General features: G+C 37.3%; 2 protein-coding genes across 2 annotated transcripts in view; one reads left to right on the top strand and one right to left on the bottom strand.

The window, feature by feature from the left end:
* Positions 1-165: 165 nt before the first annotated feature.
* Smp_131550 (putative dpf3) lies at positions 166-4,060 on the top strand (the record flags this gene model as incomplete). Its single annotated transcript, XM_018790269.1, has 3 exons — positions 166-996; positions 1,911-2,013; positions 4,047-4,060. The coding sequence occupies 3 exons, from the start codon at positions 166-168 to the stop codon at positions 4,058-4,060; spliced, it is 948 nt and encodes a 315-aa protein (XP_018655629.1).
* A 4,599-nt stretch (positions 4,061-8,659) lies between these two features.
* Smp_131560 (putative rna polymerase II ctd phosphatase) overlaps positions 8,660-22,090 on the bottom strand; it is a gene marked incomplete at both ends in the record, with an annotated part of 35,718 nt that continues 22,287 nt past the window's right edge. Inside the window, 5 exons of the mRNA XM_018790268.1 lie at positions 8,660-9,199; positions 12,012-12,242; positions 15,088-15,342; positions 17,864-18,357; positions 21,541-21,810. Coding sequence (XP_018655628.1) covers positions 8,660-9,199; positions 12,012-12,242; positions 15,088-15,342; positions 17,864-18,357; positions 21,541-21,810 — 1,790 coding nt within the window. The remainder of the gene's footprint in view (positions 9,200-12,011; positions 12,243-15,087; positions 15,343-17,863; positions 18,358-21,540; positions 21,811-22,090) is intronic.

Below are 22,090 nucleotides of genomic sequence, written 5' to 3'. Positions count from 1 at the left end.
CCAAAATTAATCGATTTAATCACAAGTCAAGCAGCTCCATTGAAATATCAAGAGAAAGTTCATGTTAATCACTTCAATTCCATAGAGTCCGATAATGATAATAGCGAATTATTGATTAATAATAATAATAAGGATAATAATAATAGTTTACTAACCTCGGTAGAAATGAAAAAGTTACCTTTCATGGATAATCACACTAGTGGTGCAGAACGTTTATCACAGTGTTCTATGCCTTCATCATCTTCATCAACACCTGGTAAATTTGTGGATTCAACAGATTCAGTTATTGCCGTTAATGATTCATCCTCATCGTCAAGATTTCAAATGATTGATTACAATAACTATAACAATACTACTGTCAATAGTAGTAATAATTTACCCCATACAAATATTCATTCTGTACAACGACAAAACACTTTACAATCATCATCATCATTCAATTCTCCGATTTCACATCTGGGAAATAGTGGGATTGGTAATAAAATCCATTCACATATTCCTTATTCCCATCCTCATCATCACCATCCTTATCTGTCGTCACAACAGCTACAATCATCTCCACAAAACAATTGGAATTCTCAGAATACAATATTTAATCAAATGTCCTATGGTTCCCAAAGTGTTCCTAGTAGTCATACTTCTTTTCCTCGGTTGCCACCACAACAGCAGTCTCCAACGACAATCAGTCATGTAGGTCCACAACAACGACGTTATGAAAGACAACACTGTCCAGATCGACTTGGTCTTACACGTCCACCCATTAATTCATCTACGTCAACAGCATCCACACCTAGATGTGATTACTGTCTAGGTGATGATAATATGAATGCACGTATTGGTCATCCAGAAGGTATGTTACAATGTTCTCGATGTGGACATAGTGCACATTACTCATGCCTACGTCTACCTCCGCATATAATTGATGCTGCAATGCGTTATCCATGGCAGTGTATTGAGTGTAAAACATGTTGGTTATGTGATCAAGACGATCATGAGGTACGTATTTTATCTGAATGCTGTATCCTCGTATTCGTTTATGTATATATTACCACTTTAAATTCTTCCTAAATGTCAGTCAAATTTCTGTTTTTTTATAACGGAGTGTTTCAATCATCGTAAGCAAAGATGGGTAGTAGCTATCAGTGGAATCCAGGACGCGCGTTTCGTCCTATTTGGGATTCGTCAGCTAGATGTGCCTGCATCTCAGAGTTGATGTCCACTCTGGGACTCGAATCCAGTACCTTTCGCTTCAAACGCCATCTTGTTATCCATTGAGGTACTGATTACTGATAGCCACTTGCTTGTGCAATGGGATTAAGTTTAAATTCACTTAGTATTGTTTTATTTAAATCTTCCCATTGATATTTAGTACTGCAATTAATCAGTCTTTTATTGGCATATGTGCATAATGTGCGTATTGCCTCAATATAGCCTTATTTCACAAGTACTGTAAGCAAAGATGGATAGTGGCTTACAGTGGAGAGAGAGTGGGGAGAGTCTTTCTCCTCGAAATGCTGTCACATGGCTACGCGCATACAGTCAGTGCTAGGGAAGTCCTACTTACTGCCTTCTTGCCAGGCTTGATGTTTACGAAATCGAGAGAACAAAAGGCGGATATCTGGTGGGAGCTGAAAAACCCTGATTCCAAACCAATGATGCACATAGCCTCCGGGATCGCGATGAAGAAAATGACTTATCAATCTATTATTGGCCACCGGCTACCATGGGACTGCACCTCCTAACCGTTGCTTCACTACCTTGTGGAAAGCCTCGGGTTGTGGCTCCCTAAGAAAACCACTTGTTTTGGCTTGAGCTCACGTGTAGTATTCCAGCATATGTATTTGATGCCTACTTGTACCAATGTTTATATATATATATATAGTGAATTTCTATCTTTTCATATATTATAGGATCGAATGGTTTTTTGTTGGGAATGTGATCGTGTATTTCATACACATTGTATCCCATCTCGATTACCTCGTTCCCCTGATGCCCATTGGACCTGTGATATTTGTATGCATGAAATATATAACAATAAATCTATGTTTGACCAACCTACACATCCTAACTCCAGTTATGAATTCTATGCAAATAATACTACTAATACTAGTAGTAATAGTAATACTACTAATAATAATAATAACACTAGGAATGATGATCATAATGATAATTTCAATTCAATGAATACTGGCAATGGTTACTATACACCACATGTACAGCATCATCATACACAAAATACTGCTCGTTCATAATTATTGTCCTGTATAATTTGCTCATTTTTAAATTTTTGTTATCAATTAATTATTGATTATGAAAGAGAAAAGGATCCATGAAGATTCTACTTTTCTTTTAAAAAATTTCCTTTAATGTACTATTTTTATTGTGTTTTTATTCTTTGTTGTTGTACACTTCTTCTCCTTCGTCCACTTTTCTTTCTTCTCTCTCCCTCCCTTCGTCATTCACATTGAGCAATAGACATAAACTACTCAAACTAATATGCATATACTGTTTATTATGAATATATATATTGTGTATATCAGCTTCAATGTTTTACAGTGATATATATATATATATATACCTATATATACATTTAACAAGTGTGAAATTCTATTTATCTATGCATTTCATACATGTGCATTATTATTATAATTTCTTTTTTCAAGGAGAGCAATCAAATGTTTCACCTTCCCTATACTACTTTTATTTACTTGATGTTCATTTGAATAGTTCTACTTAAAACGATATACATATATACCCGGCGCCGGGACCAGGGTGATCATGAATAATGCCCTGGCCACCAGGTGAAGACTCGCCATTGCACTTCCTAGCGTGTTAAAGCCTGTGACGATCCCTTATTCGGGCTCGCTCGGACGCGTATGTAATGTGTATGTATCTTGTTAATAATATTGTGATGAATATCTTTTAATTTTATTTTATTACGTAACTATTCTTTGTGTTGCTAACTTTAAAAAAGGTATAGACTGAATAAGTTTACATGACTTACTACTATTAATACTACTGATTGGATGAAATTTAACTTCTTTTTCTTTTATAATTTTAATTCCATTATTATGATTATTACTTTTATTTAGGCGTCCAATTTGTTGTTTTGTGTGCTCAATTCATACAATGATAATTATAATGATCATACTATGATTGTTTACTTATTATTGATCAATCAGCGTATATATATACTACTACTACTACTTATTGAGTAGTAGTGCAATTCATTGTTAGGTTAAACTAAGTGTGATATAGATACTCAAACTAAATTAGTTTATACAATGAATTTTAATGGATAATAATGACATTCTTTTAGTTAACTTTTGTTTTTTTTCTGATTTCAATTGCCATATGATGTGTTTACTTTAGTGATAATATAGTTATATTTTTTTGTTGTTGATTCCTTTCTGTTCTTTGTGTTGCTTTTGATGTTGTCTGTCACAATAGTTCGATTATATTTTAATGATCATATTCTGTTTAGTTATTTCCAAGGTATAACAACTTGGACCGATGCTTGGTCCTATGTTGTAGCTAACTGATTGTTTACTTATTTCTTTTCTTCACCTTCTTCTTTGTGTAGTATTGTTATACATTTTCATCATTACTACTTACGATATTCATTTTGACCTTGTTTTCACTTCTCCTCCCTTTGGATATTTATGTTTTGTTTACATGAATTTATGTGTATATGTTATACTATTGTGGTAATATTGTATGTATTGTCAGGCGCCGTTCGTTATATTTCAAAAGTTATATATATATATATATATATATATATAAAACAGTTGGACACTTCACAAATATATATATGCATATTCCACATAATAATATGCATGAAAATCAACGAATGGATCTTTATTTTGTTTGGTATTATTACTATGACAATTACTTCTTTGATGATTATTCTTTTTATCATATATATTCATTTCGAAAGAAAGCACAATAGAAATGTAATGTTCCTTTTTGTTTGTTTCTTTTTCCGAAACTCCACTTTGATTTACAATAAAGAATTATTTGTTTTTTCTCGGTATTTTTTTTTTGAGGGAAGAAGTCCTAATTTGGAAAGTGTTTCGATGCTTATGAGTTAGTGGGTATTTTTGTTTGAACAGTGGTTACGGGGGCTATCGGACATGAAATTAATAACTTAGGCTAAGGGATATTTTTTAACTGCGGTGATCGGACGAGAACCGGTGCTGTCAACGTGGTATGGTCGCCGGCAAAAAAGCCGGCGACACACGATATTCCCAGCCGGTCACCCATGTAAGTACTGACCGGGCCCAACGTTGCCTAACAAAAGCGCCTATCTCGGGCGGGATTTTATTTTAGAATCTCGTGCCATCGATGTATGCTGTGTCTCCGAAACACGCATATAGGTATCTGGCGACCCTATGACCAGTTCTCAAGGACTTGCAGGTGTAGACATAGCACTTAGTACAAAGGCAGAACAAGCACTACTAGAATGGATCCCCGTTGACAGTCGCGTGTGTGCTGTCCGGCTAAACGGCTCCGTAAGAACTCGGAAGGATAGGGACACACGTCGTTGCCTTTTCGTCGTTTCTGCCTACGCTCCCACTGACTGCAGCCATGATGAGGTGAAAGATGACTTTTACAGAAAGCTCTCTAAACTTCTTCAGAAAGCTAAACGCTCAGACACAGTACTCGTAGCGGGTGACTTTAATGCCCAGGTAGGCAGCTTAAATCAAACAGAACGACATTTAGGTAGGTATTTTAGTATTCCGGCTCAATGAACCGATAATGGCGATCGTCTGTTGCAACTATGCTCAGACAATCGTTTAGACTCTGATCATGCTTTAATACGAGCACGCATTTGTCTGCGCCTCAATGGACGCAGGAAAAGTACACTAAGAAGACCCATTAGGATTGAACTGGAGGACGAGAAAGCCAAATGCGAATTCCTGAAACAACTGAGTTCACATCTAGGCAGTTCTGTAAACGAGACTGACCCAGATGCTGCTTGGAAAGACACACGAACAGCTGTGGAAACAGCAGTAACATCTATTAGTTATTTAAACCATAGGGCTCTAAAAATCCAGTGGATTTCCTCTAAGTCTATTTCACTGATGGATTCGCGTAAACTCATCTGTTATGTCTCGTAGATGAACGCTTTATTCGGATCCTAGCTATTCGGATAACCCCAGGCTAGCACTACTCAGCGACTTGAAAGACCAGAGAGAAGACACGAGCATCAGAGAAGCACTTTACTACAAGGTTCAATTATGTACAGAAAAACAGGGGTTTTATAGTAATTAAAAGACCTTGAGATCCCATAGTAACAGTATGTTAACAGCCAATCAGGACCTTGTTATTTTAGTAGCATAGCTTCTAACTAATCGCTGATTGGTTGGGCTCTTTATGAGCCTCTCTGGAGGCTCTGATAGAGTTTATTGTAAGCCGACTTAACATCATCCCATCAGGCTCTGAACACGACAAAGAGCGTAAACAAATTAGATCTAGGTTAACTAAAAGTCTAAGGAACGATCGTGAGCAGTGGTGGGCAACGAAAGCAAAAGAGATGGAAAAGGCAGCGGCTGTAGGCAACACCAGACAACTATTCAGACTAATTAAAGAAACTGGAATTAAGAAGTCAAGTGTAAGTGAGACAATCTCGGAAAAAGACGGAACCCTTATCTGCTCTCAACCCAAACGTTTAGAACGATGGGCGGAACACTTTAAGGAACAGTTTAGCTGGCCTTCAGCTACTGCACAACTACCCACTATTCCCAGAAAACCTGAATGGAACATTGAAGTAGGCCTCTCGACCCTACTTGAAGTTCAGAAGGCTATAAGTAATCTGAAACGAGGAAGAGCAGCTGGTCCAGATGGATTGGCTCCAGAGGTCTTTAAATATGGTGGTCCAATTTTAGCGATTAGGTTGACTAATATTCTGGCTAAAATCTGGGAGTTGGACGTAATCCCATCTGACTGGTCACAATCCCTCATTGTCCCAATATATAAGAAGGGGCCAAAATCATCCTGCGATAACCATAGAGGGATTAGTCTGACTAACATAGCATCTAAAGTACTAGCCTCAATAATTATCGGGCGCCTAACTAAGACTCGTGAACTGCAAATACGAGAAAATCAGGCTGGCTTCAGACCTGGTCGTGGCTGTATCGACCACATATTCACCATTCGTCAAGTTTTAGAGCACAGACACGCTTATCGGCGTCCGACAATGATAGTTCTTCTTGACTTGAAAGCAGCATTTGACTCTGTAGACCGAGAGGTTCTTTGGCAGTGTCTGTCATTGAAATGTGTACCTGAGAAGTGCATAAACCTTGTGAAGGCTCTTTACTCGAACACTATCAGTCGAGTGAGAGCTTATGGCGAACTGTCATCTGATTTTACAACCTCAAGTGATGTCCGACAAGACTGTCCACTATCTCAGTTTTGTTTAACTTCGTTATAGACCTGTTGCTGTAAATAACACTCTCGTCGACTGAATTTTCAAAAATTGACCTCCTACCAGGGGGTCCACTAAGCGACTTAGAATACGCAGATGACATAGTCTTGTTTGGTGAAGACGCTAACAAAATGCAGAGTCTTCTGTTAGAACTAAGTAATAATATCAGAATGCATGGAATGCGTTTCTTCCTCTCTAAATGTAAATTGTTACTCCAGGACTGGCCTGAGTCAACACCTGAACTAAGGATGGGGAGCGAAGTAGTCGAACGCGTCGACAACTTCACTTATCTTGGAAATCTGATCAAACCTAATGGGTTGGTGTCTGACGAAATCTCAGCACGGATTCAAAACGCTCGTTTAACTTTTGCCAACTTACGTCACCTATGGCGAAGACGAGATATCCGTCTGTCAATTAAGGGACGAGTATACTGCGCAGCAGTTCATTCTGTTCTACTTTATGGCTGCGAAACGTGGACGTTAAGAGTAGAAGATACTCGTAAGTTACTAGTATTTGACCACAGATGTCTTAGAAATATTGCTCGCATCTGTTGGGATCACCGGGTAAGTAATAGTGAGGTTAGACACAGAGTAGTAGGGAATGATGGTAAATCAGTTGATGAGGTGATGAATCTTCATCGACTGAGATGGTTGGGTCACGTGTTACGTATGCCTGTAGACTGATTATCACAACGCGCAATGCTGACTAGTATTAGCAATGGTTAGAAGAGAATTGGGGACGGTCAAACCGAAACGTGGCATCAGTGTTTGAAGTCACTAACTTCTAATCTGAGCCATGTTGGTAGATGCAGATTACCTGGTTGCGGTTCGCGTGACTGTCGTAACCAATGGTTGGAGACCCTAGCTGACATGACTCAGAATCGACCACAATGGCGTGGGTGTATACCCTCTTTATCTTCCCTTAAACCTTGAGATTAAAATTGCTTCATAACGTTCTTCCTTCCTATACTATATCCTTATATATAACCTTTCTTTATATACTACCACCACTAAATTAATTCTATGAATCCGGTGTTGATCTTGTTGTGCTAACGAGGTATGGCAACTTGGACCGATGCATAAATGTGCCTGGTCCTACGTTGTAGCTGACTGACTGAAGTGATATTTTTGAAATAATCTTGGGATGGTTTAGTCGAGCGGAACCCAACTTTCTAAGGGCTATTGAAGGCGATCAGTAGAAGAGTGATAGCGTCAACAAGTCTACATTTACTCTTTGCTGACGAATATTAACCAAGGTTCAGGTCTTCGACGTCTTACCAAAATATAATGCGCATAATGTCGATGTGTCTTGTTACCATATTATAAATCGAACGGTAATCACCTGGTATTTTTCTATAGGATAATACTCGTAATTGCTGACCAATCGGATTTGTTCACGTCATACTATCACATTCTGACTGAACTTAAAATTAAGAACCGATCAGGTCTTCAAGTAGCTTAGTCTTATTAATCGCCAAAATGATCTTGGATTGGCTTGTTCAGTTGGCGATATCCGTCAAATAAGACATCGCTTTTCACTTTAAATGAATCTCTTTCCGCATTATATGTTTACCTTAGTTGACTGGTGATAAGGCTGTGAGTCAAATCTTAACTTCATTGACCAGTCACTTCCGATTACGCTTATCTTGATCAAATATTTTGCTTGTTTCATACTGTTGAGATAATAACGACCCTATGATGACCAGTTTCTTTTCGTCTGGTATCACTTCATTTGGGCTTTGCATCAATAATTTCATTTCGCAAGTGATTGTCACTAGACCACAATAATCATATTAACCCAGAGAATCAATCACAAACAAACGTGAAAACCACATTACGATTACCTACTCAAACGTCCGGAAACTTATTCCCCGTATCTGCGGTGGATTCGAAGAATTCTTAGTATTGTATAAAAAGAAATAACTAAAGTAAGACTTGATCAACTGTAAATCTTCACATTGATTCATATTCATTGCAAAGTGATATAAACATTACGAAAGACAAATTCTACTCTCATTTCTTTTCATAGTCATTTTTTTAAAAAAGAATATTAAAATTGTGTGTTTAAAAATAATTATGATCAGTAAAGAATGGTTGAGGTGTAACAAGATAATCAATATCACGCTCTATAAACACACACTCTAAAAGTAGAAATCGATAATATAAAGAAAACATTAGATAGATATATATGTACAATATCATAAACAATAACTAAATATAATGAATACAGTTACTACATAAACTCTCTTAACGGATCCCATCGTTCATCAGTTAGATCTTCATCTTCCTCTTCTTCATCATCATCCTCATCATTACCTAATTCACCGGAATCTTCACCAATTGATATATCAGAGACTGGACCTATTACATCTTCCGCATCTTCATCATCTGCACTAGATTGATTTATATCTTCTGGATTATCATCGGCACCGAATAGACATCGGGTTAAATTACCATGACCTCTTTGTTGATAAGCTATATTATTTTCATATTTACATGATTCATATCTATCACGTCGAGAATCATACATTATTTCTCGAGTACGTTCAGCATCAGCATAATCATAACCTTCTGGGCAAGTGTTCCATTCTTTATTTTCTACATCTTCTGTATCTTGTATCCACCAATTTACATTTGGTTCAGGATCAGAATGTATTGCTGGAGAGACAGATAAACGACTGAATTTATGATGATGTGAGCCAATAAGCCAACGTTTCTGACTTGAAAAGCGATGTTTAGAAACTTTGTGAACATGTTCATCAGGGCCCCAACCCTAAAAAAGGAACACATACTTTTATTCTATAAAATGAATTTATATTGGAATGGAAATGTTGGAAAATATAAGATTGATTAGAGAAAAAAATACACTAGCGACTAGAAGACTAATATAGTTTGACTAAATGTTACAGGCAGAAATGTCATATCTCATTCTGTCAAATAAGACTTGAAGTCTTAATGTTTTCGAAAGAGTTAATGATGTAACTTGGTAGTCAAGTACATAACTTCGTGTGAAAACCTGGAAACAATTAAAACTATTTGAACCAACATATTTTGTTATAAACAACTTTAGAGGCTTGAGTATGAGAGTACTTACAGCAGAACTTAAATAGAATTACAACTCTCTCTCTCCCTCTCTCTCTCTCTCTCTCTCTATATATATATATATATATATATATATATATATATATATATATATATATCCTTCCAGGAGGTCCACTAAGCGACTTAGAATACGCAGATGACATAGTCCTATTTGGTGAAGACGCTGACAAAATGCAGAGTCTTTTGGTACCATTGAGTAACAATGCAAGGATATTCGGGATGCGTTTCTCCCCATCTAAATGTAAATTGTTACTACAAGACTGGCCTGAGTCAACACCTGAACTAAGGATGGGGAGCGAAGTAGTCGAACGCGTCGACAACTTCACTTATCTTGGAAGTCTGATCAAACCTAATGGGTTGGTGTCTGACGAAATCTCAGCACGGATTCAAAAAGCTCGTTTAGCTTTTGCCAACTTACGTCACCTATGGCGAAGACGAGATATCCGTCTATTAATTAAAAGAAATAGTATACGGCTGCGAAATGTGGCCATTAGGAGTAGAAGATACTCGTAAGTTACTAGCATTTGACCACAGATGTCTTAGAAATACTGCTCGCATCTGCTGGGATCACCAGATATATAATACTCAGGTTAGCTTCAGATGGCCACCTGATGGTCGACACATTAAAGCTGAAGCTAGAGAAGTATTGAACGATTGGACAACCAGCAGTCAAAACTTTCAATGCAGCCTCTTTTGAGATGTAAACAAGGTTAGTAAACCGAAGGTAACTCTCAGTGACACGTTTCAAGCCTTACAACATCCACTAGAAGAAGTTAAAACCACTATAGAGGACAAATAGCCCCCAAATGCCCTGGTACGGCCGAGAGTGGGGAGAGTCTGCTCTCCCTCTCCAAATGCTCTCACATGGCCACGCGAATATATAGCCTCTGTCAGGGAAGTCCTACTCACTGCCTTCTCTTGGCATTATTGTTGTTTACGAAAGTGAGAGGACGAAAAGCGAATGTCCGGCGCTTTAACCGGGTTGGTGGACATGGAGGGTCCACCTAGGGGAGTTGGGAAACCCTGATTCCAAACCAATGGTGCACATGGGCTCCAGGATCCTGATGGAACGAATGGCGTATGAACATATTGTTGGTCACCGGCTACCATGGGAATGCATCTCCCCACGATGCTCCACTGCCTTGTGGATCAGACCTTTAGGTCAAAGGCTCGGGGTGTGGCCCCCTAAGAAAACCACCTGCTTCAGTTCGGGCACCTGGGCGGTATCACAGCCCTCACACAAATCAAATGAGATTTGTGAGGCGCATATTTATCTGGTGCTTTTTTGTACCAATATTCATGTGTTTAAATAAATAATAAAAATAAAATAGAGGACAAATAGAAAGGTATTAAGGAAGCAATAACCCCAATAGCAACAACAAAACGAACGGATTTTTGTAGACAGCCTGGGCAGAAAAAAGAATGAAGACAGTTATCAAAAACAGCTGAACAAGAGCAGAGGACTCTATAACTACAGCAGAACAAGTTAGACGAGATAGAAATATGAGACAGCTATGCCACGACCAAAAAACTGGGAGGGAAATATAATAAGCTAGATAGACCAGTCAGAAACAAAGAAGGAAAGCCAATCACTGAAGTTCAAGAGCAACGGAACGGGTGGGCAGAACACCTTGAATAGCCCCACTGACTAACTGGAAATCGAAGCAACATATGCAGACCACCTTACAGATGGTGCCACACCTACAATTGGAAAATTCAGCAAGGCCATCGAACGATACAAGGATGGAAAACATGGGGTCCAGACAATATATTAACTGAATTTAGATATATGGATAACTGCATGGATGTTACTTTCTCTTCAGAACGATTTGGGAGGAATAGCGAGTACCAGCAGACTAAAAAAGGGATGCTTATTAAGATACCGAAGAAAGAAGATCTTAGTGAGTGTGACAACTCAAGAGAAATCACACTAATGTCAGTACCAGGTAAAGTTTCAACAGGATGTTGCTGAACCGAACAAGTAATTAAGAAACACCCAACTTCGGGATCAAAATACTGGTTTTATTAAGGATTGATCACGTACCGAACAAATCATGACAAACCAGATAACTGTTGAGCAATCAGATGGACGGAAGTCACCATTGTATATCAACTTCTTTGATGATGAGAAAGCATTTAACAGCGTGAATTTGAGAACTGTATAGAATATTCTTCAAGACTATGGAGTACCTGGGAAAATCATCATTATCACTGAAAACTTTTACCACGAAATGGATTGTAAAGTCGTATATGAAGAGTAGCTTACAGACGTATGGTGTCAGACAATAGTGACCGCCCCAGAATGACAATGAAATCTTAGCAATTAGACTTTCTACCTTCCAAAACTCAACAACATCTAAAGCATCTACCTGAACTGCTGAGAAAATCTTCACCATTTCAATGTTTAATGCACACCAAATGATATAGAGTATGCAATTCAAGCTATTCACAATAAAATAATCTTATTTATTCGTTTTTTTTACTTTTGGATAATCAGCATCGTATGAATCACAATCGCTATCTGATTCATTGAAGAAATTATCATTGTCACTGTTAATTGATTTCATTGATTCAAATATTAAATCATCACATGAACGTCGACGTCGACTTTCTCTACGGAAACGTTGATCTAAACGACGAATTTTGCGATCGATTTTTGTAGTTTCTACAGGAGATGCACGATGGCGTCTACGTACTAGTAATTCCCTTTGTACCTGAATCGAATGAGAAATAAGATAGAAAAGTAAAATAAACCCATCTGAGGTGGATTTTCGCCATAAATTTATATCAGCTTAAAAAACTATCGAAATCAGAAGGTATTTGTGTATGAACTTTTTATGATGTAAAAAAGGGCATATATAACTGGATTCCAGATAGAATAAAACAGCTATCAGATTGTTTATTTATCTATTTAAACACATAAATGTTGGTACAAAGGGGCACCAGATATATATGTGCCACACAAATCTCATTTCATTTGTGTGAGGACTGTGATACTGCCCACATGCCCAAACACAAGCAGGTGGTTTTCTTAGGGGACCACAACCGGAGCCTTTGACCTAAAGGTCTGATCCATAAGGCGGTGGAGCATCGTGAGGAGATGCATTCCCATGGTAGCTGGTGACCAACGATTGATTCATACATATTTGTTCCTTCAGGTTCCCGGAGCCCATGTACACCATTGGTTTAGAATCAGGGTCTTCCAACTCCCCTAGGTGGACCCTCCATGTCCACCAACCCGGTTAAAGCGCCGGACATTCGCTTTTCATCCTCTCAATTTCGTAAACAACAATAATGCCAAGAGAAGGCAGTGAGTAGGACTTCCCTGACAGAGGCTATATACGCGTGGTCATGTGAGAGCATTTGGAGAGGGAGAGCGGACTCTCCCCATTCTCGGCTGTACCAGGGCATTTAGGGGTCTATCAGATAATAACAGTTTAAGAAGAAATGTTATTTCTACTGAAAAAAGAAAAAAAAACTCCAATCTGATAACTTATAAAAACATGCTAGCTGAAAATTTTATATCAAGATCATTAACTTTAAGAAGTCTTGCAGTAAGATTTTAATTTCAGAGAATAGTAAATAAACAATCCATAAAACTCATATCTTATGATTGTTTTTGCTTTTTTAAAGATGTAATTCATTTATCCAACTAGAGAATTATGATAAATCAATGCTGTAGAAGATTGAATAATCTTTAAACATTTCACCATAATTATCTTCAAGAACATTGTTCATGAGTAATGAAGTCATTAGCGACAATATTGCTGAGATGGTTTATATATACAGTCATCTTTGATAAGAAGAAAACAAAATTAGATAATTGAGATCATGAGTCAATTGAAGTTAGACCATCATGGAGAACCTGGAAGCACTGGACGGCCGTTTCGTCCAATTGTGGGACTCCTCAATCTCCATAAAACCCCCTTCTGAGAATTAGATAAGTTTATTATTATCTATCGATGGAAATGTTTAGAGAATATATTATGAATCTTATCAGTTATATGTCTTAGTTGTTTTTTATGTGATGGAGCAATAAATAAACCTGATAGACATTAATTTCATTGGAAAGTGAATAATCTATAGTTTCCATGTCCTCTAGTTTATTTCTTAAATGACTTTAGTCATATCTATTTATGTGCCTCCAAGTGCCCTGGTACGGCTGAGAGATGAGAGAGTCTGCTCTCCCTCTCCAAATGCTCTCTCATGGCCACGCGCATATATATAGCCTCTGTCAGGGAAGTCCTACTCACTGCCTTCTCTTGGCATTATTGTTGTTTACGAAAGTGAGAGGACGAAAAGCGAATGTCCGGCGCTTTAACCGGGTTGGTGGATGTGGAGGATCCACCTAGGGGAGTTGGAAAACCCTGATTCCAAACCAATGCTCCACATGGGCTCCAGTATCCGGAAGGAACAAATGGCGTATTAACCAACTGTTGGTCACCAGCTACCATGGGAATGCATCTCCTCACGATGCTCCACCGCCTTATGGATCAGACCTTTAGGTCAAAGGCTCCGGTTGTGGCCCCCTAAGAAAACCACCTGCTTCGGTTTGGGCACCTGGGCAGTATCACAGCCCTCACACAAATCGAATGAGATTTGTGAGGCGCATATTTATCTGGTGCTTTTTTGTACCAATATTTATGTGTTTAAATAAATAAATAAAAATAAGATAACAACTCACTGAAGACTATTGGTGAACGGTTGCTCAAACTTCGTGGATTGGTTGAAGTTAGACATTAACACCGTTGGATGCCGACCGCCTCAGTGGTCTATCGGTTAAGTGCTCTGGAGCGAAACTGGTAGGTCCTGGACTAGAATCTCGCGAGGCAAGGTTGTGGATGAGCACTGATGAGGAGTCCCTTAATAGGACAAAACGGCCGTCCAGTGCTTCCAGGTTTTCCATGATGGTCGAGCTTCAATTGACTCATGATTTCAACTATGACAATATTTTGTATATAAGCTTGCTATTTGTTAAAGAATAGAACATATTCTTAATGAAAAGTTATCTTATTTTCTGATATCAGTTTAACTTGGAGATGAGATCAATAATTTGATCTTGTTGTGATCAACCTTCACTTGACTATATCGTAAGTAGTTGCAGATCAACTTTAGCGATTAGTACTATATTACTACGTTTTAACAATCGAAAATTCGTTCATTAAATCATAAAATTCTACTCTATATAAAATTTTTTTTAATAATACAATACAAACGGCCGTCCAGTGCTTCCAGGTTTTCCATGGTGGTCTAGATTCAATTGACTCATGATTCCAACTATGAAAAATACTGAAATCTCCGCAATACCCCTTCTGAATACAATGTAAGTTGAGGTACATGATGATGGAATACAAGTTATGTTGACTTAAACACTCAATAAGTTAGCACACTTAAGGATTTGTATAATTTGTATAATAAAATCATCAAAAGAATGAGTTTGAATGATCAGTGATACGTTTTAACAAGGATTTCTGTTTCGTCTAGCTACCTTTAATGTTATGCACAATTCTTTTTTTTGATCTTCTCATTCAACATTTAAGTAATCTTTCAATTACCTACCTGCCAATTTAATGTTCTACGATCACATTCCATTGGATTTTTAGGTAATTCATTAGTTGTAATATGAGATTTGTGAAATTTAGTTAATTCAATAACAGATGTTTGATTGTCTGATGAAGAATCTGTTGATGAAGTATCGTTAAAATTATCTACAGCTGGATCATAGATTTCAGCTTCTCGAGGAATTGATGTAGCCCTTTCAGTTACTTCTTCAAGAACAGCATCTTCAATTTCAGCGAGCATTTTACCAGTTGCCTATATAATATACATTTTGTGAAAAGAAAATCAAAACGATAATATATGTATGCATATAACAGACAGTTCAAGGAAAACTATTATTAATGAAAATATTGTAACCACTACTCTTACTTACTTACGCCTGTTACTCCCAATGGAGCATAGGCCGCCGACCAGCATTCTCCAACCCAAAAAAGACTAACTACTACTCTTAGCCCCCAATATAACATTTACATAATAATACACAAACCAGTAGATTTTGTTCACCAGGAACTTTATAGAACATAACTTGGAAAATCAATCGAAAATGGTGTCAAAGCACTTTTATTATCTTATATCTCGCTAACTCATTAACAAATAATTTTGTTTTATCAAATCAATTCAACTCAGTCATGAAATGCAAGTTGATCCAGTTCACCTATATGCCATATATATTTTTTACTAAACAGCTTTCAATGAAGTTCGACTTTATAATAAACATACGATACGATACCAGTAAGGGCAGTTCAAGACTGGCAGGATTTTAATCCTGTACTCACCCTGGATGATGAGCAGATTGAAGTAGTTGAGAAGTTCGTATATCTAGGTAGCTACATAAGTGCTGGTGGTGGCATGAGTGATGAGATCGATGCACGTACAATGAAAGCCAGAGCGGCTTATGCCAATCTGGGCCATCTTTGGCGCCTTCGTGATGTTAGTCTGGCTGTAAAAGGTCGGCTCTATAACGTGTAGGTGAGAGCAGTTTCGCTCTATGCTTGTGAAACCTGGCCTCTCCGAGTTGAGGATGTTAGACGTCTCTCTGTGTTCGATCATCGTTGTCTCCGAAGGACTGCCGACATCCAGTGGCAACACCATGTTAGTAATGCAGAGGTTCGGCATCGTGTGTTTGGGCGCAGAGACGACAATTCAATTGGTGTCACCATCTTGAAACACCGACTTCGGTGGCTTGGACATGTTTTACGAATGTCGTCCCAGAGACTTCCACGTCGTGCATTATTTGCCGACTCTGGGACTGGTTGGAAAAAGATGAGAGGAGGTCAGTATATGACATGGTGTCGTGGTATGAAAGAAAGCTGTAAAGGGCTGGCTTCTGTTGGTCCTTCACGGCTCCCTGGCTGGGGTCCGAGAGATAGTGCAACACAGTGGCTAGAGACGTTATCAGATATGGCTCAGAATAGAAGCCAGTGGCGATCCTGCTGTAACCTTCTTTTGCTTTCTTCATAAAGAGTGGTTATAGTTTTCTTAACTGAGAGAGCTCTTCTGGTTGTACATTTCAGTTCCCCCCATCATTACTCTTCACTTTTTTTCCATCCTATTTTTTCTTTTATATATACGCATCTTCCCCCTTTCTCTTCCCCATCTCATTGTTTTGTGTGGCGCATATGTATCTGGTGCCCCTTTGTACCAATATGTATGTGTTTAAATCAATAAAATAAGTAAGCCATCAATTCAATAATTTTGAATAATATGAATTGTATACATGATTCGTATCTACCAAATTTATAATTTACATCGTGGAATCAGTTTAGCCTATATGGCTATAAAATACTAGACAGTATTGAATAGTTGTATCGTCATCTCATTGTGAAACTCTTCATTAGTGTACTGTTATATACTAGCGAAGACATAAGTACGGGTAACTCCCAGGACCTATTATTGGACTATTATTTTTATTGTATAACTATTCAGTAACTAGATTATCTATCTCTATATTCATCTTATTATAAGCTCCAGTTTGACCTATTGATTATTATTATATGATTTACTGTTCCTATGTTATACTCAGTTTATTGATTATTGACTCCCACGCTTACAGCCACATTTGGCTTGGTTTTGTACAAATATTATTTTCTATTTTATGGTGTGATGTGGTCTGTCTGTCTGATATATAAACAGAGTATGTTTGAAATAAATGATTCGCATTACAGCAACTGCTATTGGTGTTCTGGACTCAAGTGGACGGGTTAGGCGGATTAAGGACCAATAAGGACGCGAGATTACTCATACTGATTGGACGTCCTTGATTGTCACAATGTTAAGGTCGGAGAAGTCGTATTTCTATTGGCGGATAATTCACGCGAATTACATCCTTGTTTAATTTGTAAGGTCATGACAAATTAGCGACGACCTTGATCAAGACATAACATGTACATTTGAATTCCGTCGAAAATTGAATTTATGACTTTTAGACCTTTCAAAGAATACATTAACTTTAAAATACCGATATGGAATATAATGGGAAATCTTTTCTACACTGACCAATTCATGATATTAAGCAACTATTTAAACAAAGGTAAGTACAAGCTATAACTCTGCACTGTTAAAACTATGAAATTGAGTCATAGAAAACGTTTTCCTGAATAAAATGACCTACATCTGGAGGTAAGTGCATCAAAGGATTATCCGCTAATACTAAAGTCGTTGGAGGTGGCAAAAAGTCACTGAGTTGAGCCTTAACTTCTTCTTCTTCCTCTTCTCCTTCAATCTGTTCATTGGTTAAGTCGGAAAGCTCATCCTCTTCACCATCATCGACATTAACATCTTCATCGTCCCCATTGAATTGTTCTGTGTTTCTTGTACCCTCTCTCTCTTCTTTATCATCGTTTAATTCTATGGGATTTCCTGTAATTGTATATTCATTGAAATCTTGATCTCCTTCATCTTTAATTTCTGTCACATAAGGATTAATTACTGCTGGACTTTTCATGATTAACTTATCAGAATTACATAATAATAATGAATTTGATTTACATAGATCACAATTGATGATACTCTTATTTTGACAAATTTCACTATGATCACATAATGATTCATCAAATAAACATGCTAATTTTGAATTTTCTGTTGAAATAATAGTTTCTTGCTTTGTGGAATGTTCCATGGATGATGATGATAATGATGAATTATTTGGTTGTCCATCATGATGATCAAGATCTGATTCTATAGAGGAATCAGATTTCAATGATGGAGATGATGAAGAAGATGAAGAACTTTCATTGCCAAACATTAGTCCACCTTGATCATTTATAGTTACTAAATTATGCGTAAAAAAAAATAAATAAAGAATAATAATAATAATAAAGTAGAATTCTTGGTAAACGACATCGTCAATAGTTAGCAATGTACAACATGGAACATATGTACACAGGTTCAAGTTCCTACACTATTTCAATACAGTAAGATAAAACTATCGAGTCTAATGTCAGAATAGTCAAAGTATTAACAATATCAATGATGGTAGAAAAGATTAAGTACGGCATTATTTGACACTTTTCTAGAGACTGACCAGTTGCAGTCCTAACACATCAATGGGAAGATTCAAACAAACAATACTAAATGAATTTAAACTTTGCCCCATTGCACAAGCAAGTGGCTATCAGGACTCAGTGGCCGAGTGGATAGCACGATGGCGTTTGAAGCGAGGGTACTGGGTTCGAGTCCCAGAGTGAACATCAACTCTGAGATGCAGGTACATCCAGCTGACGAGTCCCAAATAGGACTAAACGCGCGTCAAACTGGATTCCACTGCTAGCCACTATTCATCTTTGCTCACCATGCTTGTGAGCTAAGGCTATATCGAGGCAATACGCACAGTATGCACATATGCCAATAAGAGAATGACCAGTTGCAGTCCTAACACATCGATGGGGAGATTCAAACAAGCAATACTAATTGAATTTTTACTTTTCTATTATGTTCCGAAATACTTATCATTATTACTATCATCAGTTGTACTATGGATTACATACACTTGACCACCGCCTACTTCGAGGTGTAATTTTAGCTAGTGTAGAAGTAGGTTGGAAGAAAGATAGATGTCAAAATGAAACGTTACATCAATACCTGAAGACATTAACTGTTGGTCTGATCAAAATATTTGGTTGGAATTCGTGTGATAACAGAGTTTAATGAGTGGAGACTTTGAGTGATATGGCTTAGTATCGAGCATAGTGAGGTAGACTCATTCAGTTTTTATCGTAAATTAAGTCTTGATTTCCAATATTCTTGAATAAAAATAAAGAAAATCCAACGAAGGAAATTTTCTTTTTCGACTAAATCATTTACTTAAGCTGTACATTCATGTTTATGGTTGTTTGATAAATATAAGACTATAGAAGAATAGAGCGAGATTACATCGAACGTCTAAAGAAGGTATGGTAATGATCAAGAAGTCGGAGAAAAATACGGAGATGAAGATAATTTATGGATCAGAAGTATGACACAATTGTCCACTTGACATATATAAAGAAAAAATAGGAAACGTAAAGGCCTTAATAACAACTGAATAGTAACCATGAAAAATGGTTGAATTCATTTGGAACAACGTTCCGAGAGTTGCCAGGGCGATTCTGTATTGAGCTAATGATTATTTTGCGTTCACCTCTTAACAGCCATATCGGATAATGTTTTAAAGGTAATGTAACCTGCCATGCAAGAAGAGTAAACACATTTACAGATCGACGTATTCTTTAAACACATCTTTAGATTATCATTTTGAACCACATTCCTATATTCTCTATTATTATTATGGATACTGTACTACTTCGAATCTTTTAATAATCATCTCTTTAATTTCATATCATGGTGCTAAAGTTACAGTACGATAACTTAGGCTAATGTACATTTATGCCAGGTTCTAAATTGATTATAACTGACTGACTGACTATCAGTTATACGGATTATTGAGACTAAGAACAGTTAATTAAGAAAAACTGATTTTTTCTGAACACATCTAAAAGATGTGTGGTTATTTTATCAAACTTTACGCCAATAAACATGAGGAATTGTTGACTGACATTTAGACCAAGTAAAATTCTTCGTTGTTTTGCTGAAAATCCTTGAAATGTACGTTTCGCAAAGTTTATTCACTTCAGTGTGAAATAAAATGAGTTCTTCCAATCGATATTCTAACTGTGAATCGAATACATCTACGACACTCATACACTTTCGCGGTCGTAAATATTTCAAGTTATCCAAAACACAATCTTACTCTTTAGTCATTGATGTAATATTTACAGTATTTACACATAAACCGCCTCCAAATGCCCTGGTACGGCCGAGAATGGGGAGAGTCCGCTCTCCCTCTCCAAATGCTCTCACATGGCCACGCGTATATAGCCTCTCCAAGGGAAGTCCTACTCACTGCCTTCTCGTGACGGGGGTGTTGTTCACGAAAGTGAGAGGACGAAAAGCGAACGTCCGGTGCTTTAACCGGGTCGGTGGACACGGAGAGTTCATCTAGGGGAGTTGGGAAACCCTGATTCCAAACCAGTGGTGCACTTAGGCTTCAGGATCGTGAGCGAACACAAGGAGGAGTGTGAACCAATCGTTGGTCACCGGCTACCATGGGACTGCATCTCCTTACGATGCTCCACTGCCTTTTGGGTTAGACTTTTAGGTCAAAGGCTTCGGGCGTGGCCCCCTAAGAAAACCACCTGCTTCGGTCTGGGTACCGAAGCAGTATCACAGCTTTCACACAAATCAAATGAGATTTGTGCGGCGCATATATATCTGGTGCCCCTTTGTACCAATATTTATGTGTTTAAATAAATAAAAATAAATACACATAAACCATAAAAGAAGCAACGAGAATAATATGCTGCACGAATACAATCTAACATAATAATTAGATTTATTCTAAACGTAATCATTTTGTTTCAACGTTTATCTTTATACTCTGTAAGATTTCCATAAAACTACTATATAGATAATTATTGCCGAAGAATCCTCTAACTAGGATGAAATAGTTGTCCAGTGCCAACTGATTTTCACGGTCATCTAGGTGAAATCAGTTTATAATGTGATAATGTGGTAGACTAAGCGAGTCTACATACATCACGTGGTTGTGAAAGCGCTAGAACCCAAATGCCATCTCAATGTCAAACAGCAGGTCAGAAATTGAAAACGAGGAAGAGAAAAATGATTATGCAACTGGTCAGGGTCGAAGCTCACATGTCGTTATTCAATTCAGAGAGGATGAATGTATAAATACCAATGATTTGTACAGGTTATCATTCAGTTCGCAAATTAAATATTTCTACTCATATCGGTTCTCGCATTCACAGAATGGGTCTAAGTCTATTGATAGGAAGTGTAAACCATAAATGAATTGGACTGTGAAAATAACAGGATGTTAGCTAACTGTATAATCTCCATAATCTACACATACTAATAAAAATTTATCCATGTATATAACATATATAATTAATTTCTTACGATTATCAATCAATGAAATATTCTTCTCTTTTGCGTCTTCATGATGAGATGAATCTCGACGGTGTCGTTTGTGATGTCTTTTATTTTTTGATTTCCTTCTCAATTTACGCTTTCGATCGTTTTCTCGTTCTGTACGAATCGAATCTAAAGCGGATCGGACTACACTTGGATCTAGACGAGGTATTTTCTGTTCACTAAATATTATGATAGCAGAAAAAAGAACAATGTTTGTTAGAAAAAAATTATACTTCATTTCAATAAAACAACTTACTAGAGAAGTGAATAAAAAATTGTTCTAAACAAGTTACTATCAGTCAGTCAGCTACAACGTAGGACCAGACACACATATGCATCGGTTAAAGTTGCCATACCTCGTTAGCACAACAAGATGAACACCGAATTCATAGAAGTAGTTAATTTAGTGGTGGTGGTAGTATATAAAAGATAGGTTGTATATAAGGATATAGTATAGGAAGAAAGATAGATATGAAGCAATTTTAATCTCACGATTTAAAGGAAGATAAAGAGTGTATACACCTACGCCATTGTG

Source organism: Schistosoma mansoni, chromosome W, assembly GCF_000237925.1.
Source record: "Schistosoma mansoni strain Puerto Rico chromosome W, complete genome".
Taxonomy (NCBI): Eukaryota; Metazoa; Platyhelminthes; class Trematoda; order Strigeidida; family Schistosomatidae; genus Schistosoma; species Schistosoma mansoni.
The sequence above is the reverse complement of the archived record's forward strand: the minus strand, read 5'-3'. Positions and strand labels throughout refer to the sequence as shown.